At 38.7% G+C, this 16,677-nt stretch overlaps 2 protein-coding genes across 4 annotated transcripts; one reads left to right on the top strand and one right to left on the bottom strand.

The window, feature by feature from the left end:
• Positions 1-550: 550 nt before the first annotated feature.
• On the top strand, positions 551-4,175 carry si:dkey-202l22.3 (7 transmembrane receptor domain-containing protein). The gene is made up of 2 exons (XM_027013400.3): positions 551-683; positions 1,840-4,175. Exon 2 carries the CDS (start codon positions 1,846-1,848, stop codon positions 2,926-2,928), a length of 1,083 nt encoding a protein of 360 aa, XP_026869201.1. The 5' UTR covers positions 551-683; positions 1,840-1,845; the 3' UTR covers positions 2,929-4,175.
• Positions 4,176-6,897: 2,722 nt separating this feature from the next.
• gpr184 (G protein-coupled receptor 184) lies at positions 6,898-13,466 on the bottom strand. 3 transcript variants are annotated; one of them, XM_081700651.1, is made up of 4 exons: positions 13,203-13,466; positions 12,881-13,086; positions 10,868-10,943; positions 6,898-10,329 (listed from the first exon to the last, which is right to left on the bottom strand). In XM_081700651.1, exons 3-4 carry the CDS (start codon positions 10,868-10,870, stop codon positions 9,379-9,381), a joined length of 954 nt encoding a protein of 317 aa, XP_081556777.1. In that variant the 5' UTR covers positions 10,871-10,943; positions 12,881-13,086; positions 13,203-13,466; the 3' UTR covers positions 6,898-9,378. The 3 variants fall into 3 exon arrangements, with proteins under 3 accessions (XP_081556777.1, XP_081556776.1, XP_026869196.2); XM_081700650.1 differs by having other exon boundaries at positions 12,881-13,466; XM_027013395.3 differs by lacking the exon at positions 10,868-10,943 and having other exon boundaries at positions 12,881-13,463.
• Positions 13,467-16,677: the final 3,211 nt, after the last annotated feature.

The raw sequence follows: 16,677 nt of genomic DNA, 5'->3' as shown, positions 1-16,677 counted from the left end.
TGAATAGCTGTTAATTCTACATAATTGTAATGTTTAACCCTTTACCGATAGTTATAAATGTTAAGTCTACACAAATAGATGTAATTGTTAATTTTTCATGGATAATTGTATTTGGTAATTCTATATGGATAAATGTAATTATCAGTTCTTCATGGATAATTGTAAAGTACCAAGGGCTGCAACTTTAAAGTAAAAACATCTGGGTTATTACCACCCAAAGAAATAGTCATAAGCTAATGTGAGATGATACTATATCACAAATGTTACTGAATGACATTATATGATCCACATTTTAAAACTAGAAGGAAGTGTTTTCTGTATCATGGAGCATTTCTGTGAGAGTTCGTTTGCGTGTTGTACTTGGGAGGGGGAAAGGGCATTATGAGCAGTGGTCGAAGGACAAAGAGCATTCTGTAGCTTCCCTCTCGCTGAAGCACAGGTCTCGCAGTAGACTGTGACAGAGGAATCACACTCCCATCTCTCTCCGCCACTCTGAGGACTGCTGGTGTGCACAGCTCTATAGGCATTCCTCTTTAAAGCAGGGCACCAGGACAGCTGGATCAACACATTCGTGAGCAATTCTGTCAGCTAGAAGCATGGAAATGGAGAAGCAAGCGAAATTACAACTCTGACAACAATCTGAACACAGAAGATCTGGGGGGGAGGGGGAATCCAACTTACAGGTGCATTTTCTCTCTCTCTCTCACACACACACACACAAACACACACTCACATACTGTTTTTTCACATTGGCTTGTTCACAAAATGCTTTTAAGTTGTTATGGTCGTGATTGCTCTGCTATAAAATGAAAGAGAATTGCCTGCTTTATTTATTTGCTTGTCCCTTAATAATTATGCAATTATGGTGTTTATTTGTTTATTTGTTACTGGTATTTATTTATTTATTTATAATATATACAGTTATTTCTGGTAGAATTTTGGTAAAAAATTATTTGATTGCTTTAAACAAGTGTTCTCAAATTTCATCTGTATAAATCCTTCCATATAATATGCTTTAATATAATGCACATATATTAGTTTTCATTTATCACCACCCACCATCTGACAACTTAATCTGTGGCACGAGAGATCACTTCTCCTATGAGTCATTCATAGAAATATATTTGAAGTATCTTCATTTGTAATCTATCACACTGCTATGGTAATCTAAAAAAATGCAGAGTCAAAACATTGTGTTGGAGTTAGTGCTGCATTATATGGTACCTTATACTGGTCATGTATATGACGCACTATAAATGCACAGGTTGAGTGTGATATTTTATGGTTTAGATAGATATTAGTATAATATAACTGTAATTTATCTACTGTATAAATTCTACCACAGGCTTAGAACTGTCTCTGTGCAACAATCTGTGAAATCAAATGATGAAAACTTCAGTCATTCTGAAATGCATGTGAAGATTTATATAAAAAGAATAGTTCTAGAACTATATGTAAGATTATTGTTTTGATCCTTGTGTGTAGGTTATGTTCATATATTCATATTTCTGCTCATCCTTTCAAAATGAAAATACTCAACAAATTTCACATCACAAAATTAAACCATACATTCATCACATATATATACAGACGTAGCTTTGGAAATTGGTTCTGTGAGAAGAAACCTTTCTACTTTGCATTTTAAGAGTCCTTAAATCTCATCAGGAAAGGAAAGGCAGATGTGTAAAGAGTCCATTAAGCCCATAGCAACAGTGTGTCTGCTTGCCTGTCACATCCATAGCCTGTTATCGACAAATTGTAACGTGTGTTTAGGGGACGTATGATGATGTGCTTCATTTTGTTTGTCAACTCATGCGTCACATTTGTTATTTGTCACAGGGTGAAATGGATCCTCTCCCAGAACACGTTCTGGTTGGCTTCAACAGGACTATTCTGGCATCCAATCAGACAGAGCCTGTAGATAAATTCTCAGGCACTCAGCTTCTTCTGCGCTTCCGGCCTCTCTTTGTCCCTCTGTACTCACTGGTTGTAGTGGTAGCTGGTGTTGGGAACAGCTTCCTGCTTGCCTGCATCCTGGCCGACAAGAAACTCCACAATGCGACCAACTTCTTCATCGGCAACTTGGCTGCTGGAGACCTGCTGATGTGTCTGAGCTGCGTGCCTCTGACTGCATCCTACGCGTTTGACCTCCATGGCTGGGCTTTTGGACAGCCTCTCTGTCACCTTATACCTCTTCTGCAAGGTGCCACTGTCTTTGCCTCCGTACTGTCCCTCACTGCCATCGCTATTGACCGGTACGTAGTGGTTGCGTACCCGATTCGGAGGCGCATATCCGGGTGGCGTTGCAGTATTGTGGCCCTGGGGGTGTGGGCAGCCTCTCTGGCTTTAGCTGCTCCACCTTCCCTGCACACTCGCTACCTGGACCTGCGACCCAGTGGCATGGAGGTGGTGGTATGCGAGGAGTTCTGGCTGGGTGCTGAGAGGCAGCGACTGCTGTATTCCTGCTTCTTTCTGTTGGCCTCATACATGATCCCACTCTTATCTGTCAGCATTTCCTACTGTGCCATTAGCATCCATCTCCAGCGGCACATGGTGCCCGGGGAGCCGTGCCACAGCCGGCAGCGCTGGACCAGGCAGCGCCGAAAGACTTTCTCCCTCCTGGTGGCCTCCGTGCTTGCTTTCGCCCTCTGCTGGCTCCCGCTCCAGATCCTCAACCTGCTGCTGGACCTGGACTCAGACTTCCGCATCCTGGACAAGCACTATGTCAATGTGCTGCAGGTCAGCTGCCACCTGCTGGCCATGAGCTCGACCTGCTACAACCCCTTCATCTATGCCTCACTGCACAGAAAGGTGCGTGCCCATCTGTTTTCGCATTGTGCCTCTCGTAATCCTGCCGCTTGCCTAACCCCTGCCTCAGAGCTGCCTGTGAAGGAAAGCACAGCTGAGATCCCCAGTCCTGACAACTAAACACATGCTATGCCCACTCATCTACTAATCAGACACAAGCAAAGAACCATAAGATAGCTTGGGTCACATAGTTCTTTGTCACCCCCATTTAGTGTGCTCGTCAGGCTTTGGCAGTATGTCACCTTACCAAACCAGTATGGGTTCTGAAGAGTTATCAAACATTTTCAAAAGAAACTGATCTATATATTATCTCAGCCAGTATGCTGGATAATTAGCTCTTACTATCTTCTGATGCTGCTTGCTATTGGAGGATTTTACCTACCAGAAAGCTTTGAACTGCTCAGACTGAATTCAGGAGAGTACCCCAGACCATAATTAAATATTCTCTCTTCCTCTTTTCCTCCTCTTCCCCTATTTTTTTTTCTCTCTCATAAATGTCTTTTTCTCTTGCTAGCTGGTGTTTAGCCACGGTGTGGTCAGGTGGATGTTTATCCTGTCTCTTTGGAGCCAATTAAATCAGCATGAAACTCAATTAACATTGAACCATGACCCTCCAGCTTTCAGCTGTGAATCAGGTGATCTGTGGCACAGAACTTCTGACCCTTTTTGCCTCTTCTGCCTATTCTGCCTGAGGACCCTTGCTTCTCACCTAAAAGTCATTACATTATAATTTAGGTTGAGTGAAAAGGCAGCCTGTTGTTCTGAGGTTTATATCGTATCACTGGATGTAGTAGCAATAGCTTCATTTTCTACCCAAGGCTACCAACACAATTACACAGTCTATGAATAGATTAATTGGCCAGTTTGTTTGGTACATAGTGAATGGTGAGTGATGCTTTATCTGTAGTGTAGAGTGAACATGGGGGCACTAGTAGTGCTATTATCTAGTAGTGCTATTAACTATGTCAGTTCCTGTGGCCATGTTAGATGATACCTCCTTCTGACAGGCTGCTGAAAGTGTGATGCTTCTTTAAATAAGGTTAATGTATTCACACTACATTTAATCCCAGAGAAAGGTCTAGTGTTGCACTGCAATTGCACTGGTCCATTCCCATGGAGTGGGAGCAAGGAACTAGCAGCAGTATTTTTCTGTGTGTGAATTAGCAATGAAACAGTGAACCCAGAAAGACTGTTACCTAATAAACAAACATATAGCATAGCACACAAATCTGTGTGTGAGAGACCATGGGATTTCCTCTTTTTTGGACGTAATGGTATATGTGTTTCTCCTAACCCTGCTATTCTGCTATCATTTCTTTCTCTGCATTAAATGCAAACAAAAATAATAATAATAAATATGTTTCTTGTTGCCATAAATGTTTTGTGTGGGTCTTTTCCTGGATTGGTACTCTCCTGTGGAAACAAATAAAAAACAAAAAATTAATAAACATGACTAATTTCCAGTAGTGCTTGAAAGTATCATGTCATTTATTAGAAGCCTTATATTATGCAGCCAATCTGATATTAAACAAAGCACCAGGATAAAGATAAGAGTATTCACACAAGGCAGAGGATCTCAAGCATTCACTACTACACGTTTGGGTGCACACATTCACAAACACATCGCCACCCAGCTCCAACACATACATAACGGTGCACACCTGCACCACAAGCACAAAATGAAGCCCAGAATAATCATGTCAGCGGTGAAATACTCATGTTGTGAATGAGTCTGCATGCTGATTACAGTATATATGCACCAAATATTACTCTAACACAATTTCAGTGCTGGCATGGGTGCAATCTCTCCTCAGAGAGAGAATACACAGAACATCCTTGCTGCTCAACAGCCAAATAACAACCTGTGTGTTATTGTAGGGGAGTCGTCTGAGAGTACATCCACAAATGAATGACTCAGTGATAGCATGGCTGGCTTAATATCGATATTTCATATTCTAATGACTGTAGTTTGACACTTAAAGCTGAATATGGATTTTAGCACAGGTTCATTCAGTTTGTAGCACCAGTAGGATGATCATGGCATTAAAATAAAGTAATTTTAACACATGGAACTGAATTAGCTTTTATCATGTCAATTATGGAACTATATAAATCTGTATTCTTCTTATGTACCTAGAGTTTTCCATGCTGCGAAATGTATGCTATGAACCAAAACGTGATCTATGAATGTTGGTCTAATTTTATATCATATGTCTTCTCTTGTTCCCAATTCCCACTTCCAACCCACATGGTATATTAAAAGCAATATCAGTGGAGTGTAATTATAATGGTATCATTACATTTGAAGTGGTAAATTTGCATAGATTAGAGTATAACTCTGCTCAAGGCCTCCAGGACCTGATAGAGAACAGCACCTTATGATCACATGTTCTCAGAAATGTATTAGGTTGCAGAGTCAAATTAATTTAAACATCACAGCTTTCTTTAAAAACCTCACATGCAGTCACAGGGGTGATAAGAAGAAGTTCCTCTAAGCGAACATTCATGTTTTTGTAAATTGCAAATTCTCATTGAACCGCTAAAGCTTCGATGATAAACCTTTGCCAGTATCCTCTCTAATGCACATACACATATCTGTCTCAGTAAAGCCCACACACCTCTATCACTAAAGCACACACACGCACACACCTTTATCACTAAAGCACACAGCTCTCTCACTAAATCACATGCACAAAAACATAGCTCACACACATACACCCCTCCCTCACTAAGGCACACACCTCTCTCACAAAACCCAACACACAAACATCTCTTTGTAAAGTACACACACCCACCTCTCTCACTAAAACATGCACTCCTCTCTCACTAAAGCACACACATACACCTCACTCACTAAAGCATACACCCCCTCTCACTAAAGCACACAAACATCTCTCACTATAGAAGACACACACACAAACACAAAATCTCTCACTAAACTCACTATAACTCATTTTTCTCTGATTAACAGTGGACACCACAACAGGAAGCCTATTTGTCTCCTGGTTAAAAGTGGACACCACAATGGGAACAAAATTATCAATAAATTAAGAATGATGAATAGAAACCTTTATAGGTTAATTAATGATAAGTCCCCACAAAGGGTCAAGGCATTGGGACATATATGTCATAAGGTTTTAAAAATGAAAAAGGACAGAGCGGTTGAAACCATCTGATAGAATGAGAACAACAACAACAAAAAAAAACTCTGCACACATCACCAATCAACACTTGGGGTTAATCTCAAGTAAACAGGATAAAAGGTAATGCAAGTGGAGAGCAACAATCAAAGAGAATATGCCACTATGAACAAGAGAAGTCATTTGAAATAAAATTAGACCAACATTCATCGATCATGTTTGGCCATGGCATAAATTTCGCAGCATGGAAACCTCCAGTCAATGGAAGCAGCGTTGGATGACATAAGAGTGGATTCTTTCAAGGCTGGATTCGGCACACCAAAGGATTCTTTCTCTGTTGCCTAGTGAGGTAGAACACTGCCTGTGATGTAGATGAAGTCCTGTGGCCTGACCCAGCCTAGAGGTATAATGCTAAGGCAAAGGAATGAATCACATTGTGTACCCTAAATACAAATAAATATATTGCAGTTCATACAGTTTTCTAGTATACACACAAATATATAAATATACATAGATGTCCATAGGTTTAAACATCAGCAAAATCCCTGAATGTTTTTAGTCTTGTTATGCCAAGAGTGCTGTGTTTTGCCGTTTTTTCTGTAATGTGTAATGACTGCAGTGTAGTGATTGTGCACTGGGTGGCTTTGTGTCTAGTCTGAATGCAGAATTTTTTGAGGAAATATAAAATAGTTTTGAGTCAGTTATTTGATTTTGCAAGACAAGTCAAAGGTTTTGTGTTTACTGTTTTGAAAAGGTTTCAGGAAAAGTGTTTTGTCAATTCAAAAAACCTGTAATAAACCTGTGACTAGAAACGCTAGTTGTTGTTTAGAAAATTCTTTGCTGATACAAGAAAATTCTTGTATCAGCAAATACACTGGCTGAGAAAATTTTACTCTGTTAACACATTTAACTGCCTCATAAAAAGAATCACAAGCAAATAAGGTTAAATTCACATCTTTTTAATCACATTCTTGTAGCAGACAGTGTGAGCGCTGAATAATATAATTGATAGTACACTAGTTTACTGTCATCAAGAAAACAATGGAATAAATCAGGAAAATACATTATTGGTATGAGCCCCAAAAGACTATATTTCACATGGGTGTGCAACACGTTTTTGTATTTTGAGCTTATGAAATGTCAACAGTGCCTCACATCCCAGAAAAACTACAATCACTATATCATCATAGAAAATCAATCTAGGCTTAAAATGTAGCTTTCACAGGCATTGTGTTCAGCTTGATTTTGGTTCTTTCATTTAATAGACCCACATTTCCATCTCTGTTTTCCCAGCTAAGGTGTAAATCTCTAGAAGTAATCAGTTCAGTTTGAAGATTTCAGTTCAGCTCCGAAGTGAAGATTTCTTTGCAGAAGTGCCCCATTGTTCCTCCAGAAGCAGAAATACAGGGTGCTGCCTATGACGTGTGGCTCTGAAACAGTGCTTGAAAATAAAACATGATTATGTCTTTTCTGGCAAACAATTAACAGACCATTGCAAACTAACCCCCCCCCCCCAAAAAAAAACAAACAAACAAACAAACAAGAAAGAGAAACATGAAACAATAACCAATCATTTTCATTTTTGATGGGAGTAACATGTAAGGCTAATACTGTCTATTTCTGAAACACATATACTGTCCATTTCTGATTTATAGATATATTTGATCATAACTATCAACCATTTGACATATGCACACATACATATGCATACATATGCTTGCTGTGACAGTTCTAGAATTGGAAAGCAGAGGTTCAATAAACAACAGAAACAAACCTGGCTTGGCAAGTGATAAACAAAAGGAGCTAACGTGTAAACAAGCAAGGAAGGGCAACTCAGAATGTTACAGCACATTCACCTGTGGAGGCTAATACAAAGGAACAATGGGCCCTGCAGGTATAAAAACTCAGGAAGAAAATAAGAAACAGTTGCACACAATGAACTAATAAGTGGGTGATTGCGATAATGGGAGTAACCAGGGTTCATGATTGGTGCACACAGACTGGCGATCATTGTGTGCATGTGTGCGTGTGGTTGACTGGGTGCTGACCAGAGCATGCACCAGAGCATGCACTTGCAGATACTTGCACTCACACGCACAAATGTGAAGACTCAATTAAGCATTATAAAGCTTAGTCTAGTCTAGTCCCTCAAGTCCAGTGTTGCTGAATTTTATATATATATATATATATATATATATATATATATATATATATATATATATATATATATATATATATATCTGGGAAAAAAATAAGAGACTGCTGCAAATTGATAGTTTCTGTGGTTTTATTATGTATAGGTGTTTGAGTTAAATAAACATTTTTTTGTTTGTTTCTTTTATTCCATTAATTACTGACATTTCTTTCAAATACCTAATAGAAATATTGCCATTTACAGCATTTATTTGCAGAAAATGACATATGGTCAAAACAACATTCAGCCAGATTCCTCCTATTTATCATTCAGTCAGATCCCACCTATTTACAGAAGTAAATGACTGCAGGGGGACATACAGACGGGTGTGGAGTTTGGCCTCATGGGATGCACTCATTGGCTGAGGTAATTATGGAACCCGAGCCTGCCCCTTCACAAGTAGCAGCGCAGCTATGCTCCCATGCCAAATGTACTTTCAGAAGTACTTGAGCTCCTATCAGAGCCATGTGTGCTACTGTTTTCCCCATACACATTTGCTGATTACAGTAGAACTCCAGAATCCTCTGCTTTGTAAGTCCACCACTCTATCACTCACATTATGCATTTTCCTTCAAATTGAATGTGTTGTTGTTTCTTCATAAACACTGGACATGTAACCAATATGTGTAGTTCTCATTACCACAATACCATACCATGCAGCTAAACCTGACAGTGGTATAGAAGTATAGAAACCAAGTCACCATCAAAGAGTGTACCCCATATATTAGGAAAAAAAACATTCATATGAAAACTATTTCCAGATAAATTCAGCTTATCTTGAACATTTGGATTTATAGGTCAAACACAGCATACATTCATTTAATTTGCAGGCAAAACATTGTTTCACTGACATGACAACTAAGTATGATAAATTAAGGAAGATTTTATTACAATAAGGACACTTCTGATATGCCCACACCATACGAGACTCAAGGGTCCTCCAAAGCCAGCAATTCTAGCTCTCATTATTCAGAAAATCCATAAGTGCAGTTTAAATTTGTCTTTGATAGTCACCCAGCCACACTGCTCCTCCTTTCTAATAACACAGCAGCTCATAATTTAGCCTGCCCTCTTCAGAATAGAACAGGATATTAAAACACTGCTATTCCCTGTAGCAATCTCACTTTTGACCAAAGCAGATGGACATCGTGATTAAAAAGTTGAAAACAGGAATCAGCCCACAGCTGTTAAAGCCCATCATTCATTTCTCAAGACCCTCCATTCTGGACCTCCACTTTAAGATTGTTCTGCCTGTTTTCCAACACAACACCACTTCATATTTTCCCTGGCGCTGCGACTGACCAGCACATAAAGCAGTGGATCTACAGCACTGTTAATGCTGGACAGGGCCAAGGTACATGAGAAGTAGATGTGCAGTGCTTGCTCAAAAGAGCAGTAATGTTTCCTGTCCATCCTGTTAAATGCAATTGACCGCAATAGCAGGAGAATGTGGTAGGGGGCAAAGCAAATTGCAAAGATTGCAATGACCCCAACAGACAGCAGCTTGATTTTGTGCTTGCCCTGCACATCCAGCCCTCTGATCTCCTGCACTTTGTTCAGAATCTGATAGTAGCAAACTGCTAGGACCAGCAGAGGCAGCAGAAAACCAATGGCCACTCGCAGGAAATTGAAAAGGGCCACGTACTTTGTCATGGGGTAGGTCTCATAACAGCGCTGTTGGTCCAGGGGTTCTGTCAGACTTTCCATGTGGAGCACCAGAATGTGCAAGCCCATGACTAAAATGTAGACAAGCCCACAGATAATCCAGGCATATCTGAAACGGTGGAAGATCTTGGCCCTCATTGGGAAGGTGACCACAAAACAACGATCAATGGAGATGCAGCACAGAAGACAGATGCTTATATACATGTTGGAGTAATAGAAGAACCCAGCCAGTTTGCACAGGCCCTTGCTAAAAGTCCATTTGTGATCATGGTGGTAGTAATAAATCCACATAGGCATGGTGAGGATGTAGAGCAGATCCGAGACGGACAAGCTGAGGAGGTAGACCCCGAGCACGTTCTTGTTACGTATCTGCTGCACAATGGGCCAAGCAGTGAGAAGATTGAAAATGATGCCCAGAATCAATGTAATAATGTAGATGGACATTAGAAGATCATTAACTGGGTTGATTTCAAAGTTCACACAAGTCCAGTTGCCTGTCTGATTTATGCTTGTATCCATCATCTGCATTTGAAAACAGCAAGAAATAATAATTATTAATTCTGTAGCAAACTTAAAAAACATGATTTTTGAAGTGAGAGTTAGCAATTGTAATCTATTTTTTATTACATTATTGGAAACGTTTAACAGATTTAAAAGGATAAATGCATCCTTTACATTTTGCATTTATGATTTTTTAGGTAACCTTTAGAGATAGCCAATCCTAACCCTACTCAGAGCCACTTTTCATTGCACATTGATAGTTGAATAGGAATATATTGAAATACTTGTCATATAACAATAAATCAACTTTTAAAAATCTTTTTTCACTGTTGTGTTATAGCCAGAGCAAGAGCAACAGTTTAAAAAGGAATGGTTCCCCAGCATTATCAGTCAAAGTGTTGAGTCACGGATTTGATGATTTTATAGTCTTCCTCAACAGGAAATAATGGTCCGCTATCTGTTGCTATGTTCATCATCCTCTCCCCTGTTGATAAAGTTGCAGTGTGCACCGATATCAAAAAAGCTAAATCTACTTGCTGTCCCCAGATCTTGTTCCTACCATGTTGTTACAGGCCTGCTGTTTACCAAAACAGTAATTGCTTTTGCTACTTCTTCCACTGAGCCCCAAAATGCATCTGAAACACATGGTCATGTATTCTTTTAAAAGATGGTTACCAATGTTTAATATAACAAAGGCTAAAAGATTAACATGCTTGTTAGGTCAGCTAATTCCTTTATATCGGGTTTTCTTAGTGAAACCATATTTTTCTTTAAAAAGTACAGTAAAATCATGCTGGTGACTACAAATATTGAAGCAGTCAAATCCACTCACTCCGGTGTTGGACATGGACATATCTGAAAGAAATCCCATCAACCATCATCTACACTATGTGTTCTATCCATGCAGAACAGTTTATAAGTCTTTTAGAATCTCTGCCAAAGTACATTAAGAGCTGTTCTAGTGCATCCTGGTGACCAAGACACTTTATGTTAATTTTTTTTAAATTTAGTAACTAGTAAAATATATCATGTAGAAATTATACAGCCAAATGGAAACATGCCAACAAAGATAATCAGCTTTAATTACACTGACCACAGTTATCAACAATAAAAGAATAATAATAAAAGGCCATTCTGATTCAAAACTTAATATGAATGTTTATGGAATGTACAGACACCAAAGCACTGTTGAACAGAAAGAAAGACAGAAAGCAGAAATGGAGAATGAAAAGAAAATAGCAGGAAAAAGGGGTTTAATTAGTTTTAGTTGTAATTTTATCAGTCAGTTTTTGTGATAATGTTGATAATGTAATCGAAAAACTGTATTGGACACTTTGGAAACAGCCGTGTTGCCCTTTATTGTGTCAATATGAATTAAAATGTTTTTACTCAGGAACACATTATACTTAAAGAAAATGAAAACCCCATTAAAAAAAAAGCATTCTTCCCAGACCTCTGGCCATGCCTTCCACTACTGCAGTTTATGATTATGGACTGTGCCGTTCCTCCTGTAACTACAAAAGGCCCATTAACAGCTTTAGCTGTCATAGCAATTGGCCTGCCAGCCGCTGGTACTTAAAATCAATTATGGTTACAGTAATTAAGAGGTTATTTCAGGGAATTCAGCTGGCTTGTAGAAACTGTTAAAAAAAAAATCTGCTATCAGATAACTTCCCTTATATTCCACTTTGTAACTGTTAAGAAATGCGAATGCTATTTTATGATCAAATTTGTGCTCTCCTAATTTCATTGCATTTGATAGTAAGTTCAAGCAGTCATTTTATTTTCTGCCTTGTTCCTCTGTGATGGGGACATTTTTAGTCATGCAAAAACTGCAAAACTGGCTACTTCAAAACTGGACTGCTTGAAATGGCATAGCAGCTAAGAAATGCAGCCTACTCTTTGTGCATCACTGATTTTGAGTCACATATGCATAGATTTTGCACATCTCTTTTTTATTTTGGGTTTGCACATCAACTCTACACAATGTTCTGGTAATAATGGTTTGTGACTACCTTCTAGTGAAGATTTCTTTTTTATTATTGATAGTAGTGATCCTCGCATATTAGATTCAAAATACTATAGCCTCAAAGTTGGAAGAATTGAATTAAGAACATAGGTCTGTTACGAATAGAGAACTGGATTATATTACATTCATTATATTACAGGAGTCCTGCTATTATGACTCCTGTAATTATATTTAGAGTCATTACATTTTCTGTTCATTTAATGAGATGTGTATGTTGATTGGCTGTGTGAAACATGCATGGATAGAAGAAAGAAGTACACTCTCAACTTGCTTCTGATTCACTAAAAATAAATTATTGTTTTGCATTTGGAATTCATTTATCTTCCCCACAAACCATTGTCAAAGTTCTAAATCTAAACAACCAAGGCACATCCAAATCAACCCAATTTAATATCTTATCTCATCTACCATCTTTGGCCTTAATATCATTCCTTTTTTTACTTTTGCTCTCAAATCCTGTCACAAATGTACATACAAAGGTACGCACATGTACATTCACACACACACATACGCCCATACTAAAGAATGAGAAAATCATCTAACCTGCGTCACATCAAGCGAATTTCAACAGTTTCTCCCCCTGAAGGTTGAAAATTTCAGCTTTTTGAAGCAGGAGAGTCCTATTCCAATTGCAAAAGCTCCAATAAGCTCCAGTTTCCAGGGACCACAAAAGGAGTATTAGCTCATATCTGTCTAGCTTCCGTAACATATACGCATGTACATACATGCACTTTAGCCAAGGTTCCTTCCTTCAGTGTGAAAAGAGACCAGATGAAAGAAGAGTGAGATTACAGGAAAAGGTTTGAAACTCTTAACTCTTAATTTTCTCTTAAGTGATTAGGAAATTATAAAAGCTGTCTCTCACTCTTTCAGCCATGTGCATGCCAAAGAACAGTAAGTTCTGGTGTAACGGGTTTTTTAATATATATATATATATATATATATATATATATAAGAACTGCATATATATACACGACAAACTCAAGCGAGCTAACTCACCACAACTTCCTCTCTAGTGAAATAGAAAGTGTCTAGTGAAATAAAAAAAGAAAAACTGTTTAGTTTCCGTCTACTACGTATTTTATACTCATATTAGACAGATATGACTCAGAATTAACAGTAAACGTGTTAGGTACATTTTTGAGTTCCCATTCTCAGAGTCAAAATAACCGTGCCTTTCTGCCTTTGTAGTAGTAAGGGTAGATAACTGAGGATGATGCATCTTTTCCATTTACATAGTTTCTTTTTCCATTTTGTAATAGGGGGAAGCTGCGGCCATAAATGGTTAGACTAGTAAGATATCACAAACAGTGCATCCAGATAATCTGGAAATCAAGCCTTTTAGCTCTTTTCCTCCTTGATCTGTAAAATGAGTTTTGTGAGGCCATCTTGCCAGCTGTCTGAAAGTCTTGCTTTTGATGTTTAAAGCCCTTAAAGATCTAGTCTTCCGTGACATGTACAAGTACAAGGCAACAATGTTAGCATCTACCAGAAGTGAAAATATAGCACTTAGCAAAAACAAAACAAAGTGCAAGAGAAACCTTCTGCTCACTCTGCTCAGCTGAAATCAGTTACAACTCAATAAAAGATGCTTCTCTCATATATCTTTCTTATATAAATCCCAAATTCTGGACCGGTGTGCCAAACACTACTGGAAGTGCAGCTCGAAATCAGCATTAAAGGCTTACTTTTTTATACTGACCTGTATATTGTTTTGTTTTATTTTTTACTTTTGGATTTGTTTTTATTATGCAAAATGTGTTTATTCTTTTCTGTGTAAAACATTTTGACATTTTGGATGCAAAGTGAAAAGTGCTATGCAAAGATGTTAATTAAGATTAAAAAAAGAACGCGCAAACACACAGAAGACAAAACGCACAATCAGTGAGTGTGTCTTAATACCTAGCGAACCCTGGAACCCTGCTGCCTATCCCTGTTCCCTCAGAACCTGAAGGAATTCAGGTGGACAGTGTCCGCCTCACCTCAGACGAGGAAAATCACACCACAGGGATGTTTTTGCCTGCACTGTGGTAAGCCTCGTTACTTTTTCCCTGTTTGCTCTGTTTGACCAGAAATCGCCATGACAAGAAATAATGGAAATCGTGATATGATAAGCCTGATAATATTGGAAACGTCACCTCAATCAAAAACAGTCAGTATGCATATCTCACCCATTTTTGCAATTAGTAGAACTCCACTGCAAACATCCTTCATGTATTGTTCCAGCCCTAACAGATTTGGAGGCAGTATTGAATTTAATTGAGCAGAGCCTGGCAGCTCAAACCAATTCACCCCAACCTCAAAGTTAAAGCTCTAGGTTGAAAGCCCACAGGAATGAATCATGTCACTCAAGTTAGACCCATCAGCCTGGTCTTCAGTGCCACCCATAGGTAGAAACAAGTGCTAATAGTGATTAGCTCTTCACACTATCCCATCGTACAATTCAAGCACAAAATCTAAAAAAACAGAGTGGGATGAAACAAAGGCAAAATCCAAAGAACAAAACAGGTCATATACCAGAAAAGCTAATACAAGGACCACTTGGTATGCACAGATAAACTGTGGCAGTACTTTGCAAAGAGAGAGAGAGGAATGAGACAGGTTAAACAAGTAAAATAGGAACAGATGTGTACAGTTAATAATTAAGCGAGGCATCAAATGTCAGTGACTTTTAGGGATTAAGGAAGGCAGTAATTAGAGAAGCAACCAAGAGGCCGAAGGCTACCCTGCAGAGGTACTTCTAGAAAAATGTCCAAACACTGCTCATCACCCTGAAAGGACCATCCCCACAGTGAAGCATGGAGTCGCTGCGGGGGTGTTTGTCATCTGTACAAACTTGGAAACTGGTCAGAGTTTAAGGCAATATGGATGGAGTTAAATACAGGGACATCCTTGACAAAAACCCATTCCAGTCTGCAAGAGAGCTGAGATTAGAATGGAAGTTCACCTTCCAACGAGACAACAACCGTAAGCATACTGCCACAGCTACACAGGAGTGGTTGAAAAGCAAGGACCTCAATGTTTTAGTGACCATGTCAAAGACCAGACCTCAGTTCAATTGAGAATCTGTAGCAAGATTTGAACATTTCTGTTCATCAACAATTTTTTGTAATTATGCCAAGAAGAATGGGCAAAAATTGGAAGTGAAAGTAATAATTGAAAATCTAGTAGTGGAAATGAGATAGTTTAGTACACCATTAATCACAGAATACTCTTCTTCCCACAGTTACAGCAACTTAGGGTTAAGGGTCTTGTTCAGGGCTCAACAGTGGCAGGCCTTGAACCAGTAACCTTCCAATTACAACTTAAGTACCTTACCCATTGAGCTGGCACTGCCTGTGTTGCTAAGGAGATTCCCAGATTGTCTCCCATATTTTTCCAAGATTGTCTCCCATATCTACCTATTATTTGTAATTATCATTTCAATAAAAAAATAAGTTAGAAAAAGAATGGGTAAAAATGTCACGATCCAGATGTGCAAAGAGGATTGAAACATATCCTAAAAGACTTGAAGTGCTTTGATCAAGTGTTGATTTTACTAATACATATGGCATCATGGGGAGTGCAGACCTATGGTATGAACAGATGTCTGATTTTTGTCTAATTAACCTTTGTGTCATGATAAAATTATAAATTTTTCACTTTAAAATTGTTGTCACAACAGTCATGTGGTAAACACCCCAGTTAATTTCTTTTTTAGGCCCAGTTGTAACATAACAAAATGTGAAAAAGTTGGTTGGGAGGGGAGTAAGTGCTTATGTGAGGCACAGTAGATAAAATTATTATACCAGGAAATTTTAATATTTAATTTGATATAGCACAGAAAGCATTTGAACCCTTCATTAGACCAGCCAAGCCCTTCCACAAAGGCAAGGCACAGATACAGGAAGGGCTCTAACAACCCATGGGAAAAGCCTGCCAGTGGCATGTATAGAACAGCAAAAGATGTCACATCTTGTGTTCTACAAAGCACTATTTCACATAATCTATTCCTGCTATATATGTCCACATGCCTAGTCCTGATTTAAGAATCGCAAGCTATGCTGATAACATATGGTTGCCTTCCTTTGAGATGAAATGATATCTCAATGGAAATAGAAGAAAAATGGCTTAAGGAATGGGGTCCAACATAGTCCATGATTTCAAGACGTCCATGGAGTTGAGTGTATGCTTTTCAAAGAAGCCTATCCAACTACCTCTTTTAACGTTTGGAGGACAGGCTGCTCTTATCATAACAATCACAAAATACTTGTGCTTCCACTTGAATGATGATCATAGGGAGGACATTTACACAGAGATGGTATTGAATAAAGGCAATATGCAACTCCATTTCTCACAGT

The sequence above is a fragment of the Electrophorus electricus genome, chromosome 17, assembly GCF_041902795.1.
Source record: "Electrophorus electricus isolate QZ-2024a chromosome 17, ASM4190279v1, whole genome shotgun sequence".
Classification (NCBI taxonomy): Eukaryota; Metazoa; Chordata; class Actinopteri; order Gymnotiformes; family Gymnotidae; genus Electrophorus; species Electrophorus electricus.
Note: the sequence above shows the minus strand (reverse complement) of the source record. Positions and strands in the feature narration are given on the sequence as shown.

What these genes read in the sequence shown, in the direction of transcription:
- si:dkey-202l22.3 (XM_027013400.3), top strand. Translation starts at nt 1,846, where the DNA reads ATGGATCCTCTCCCAGAACACGTTCTGGTTGGCTTCAACAGGACTATT.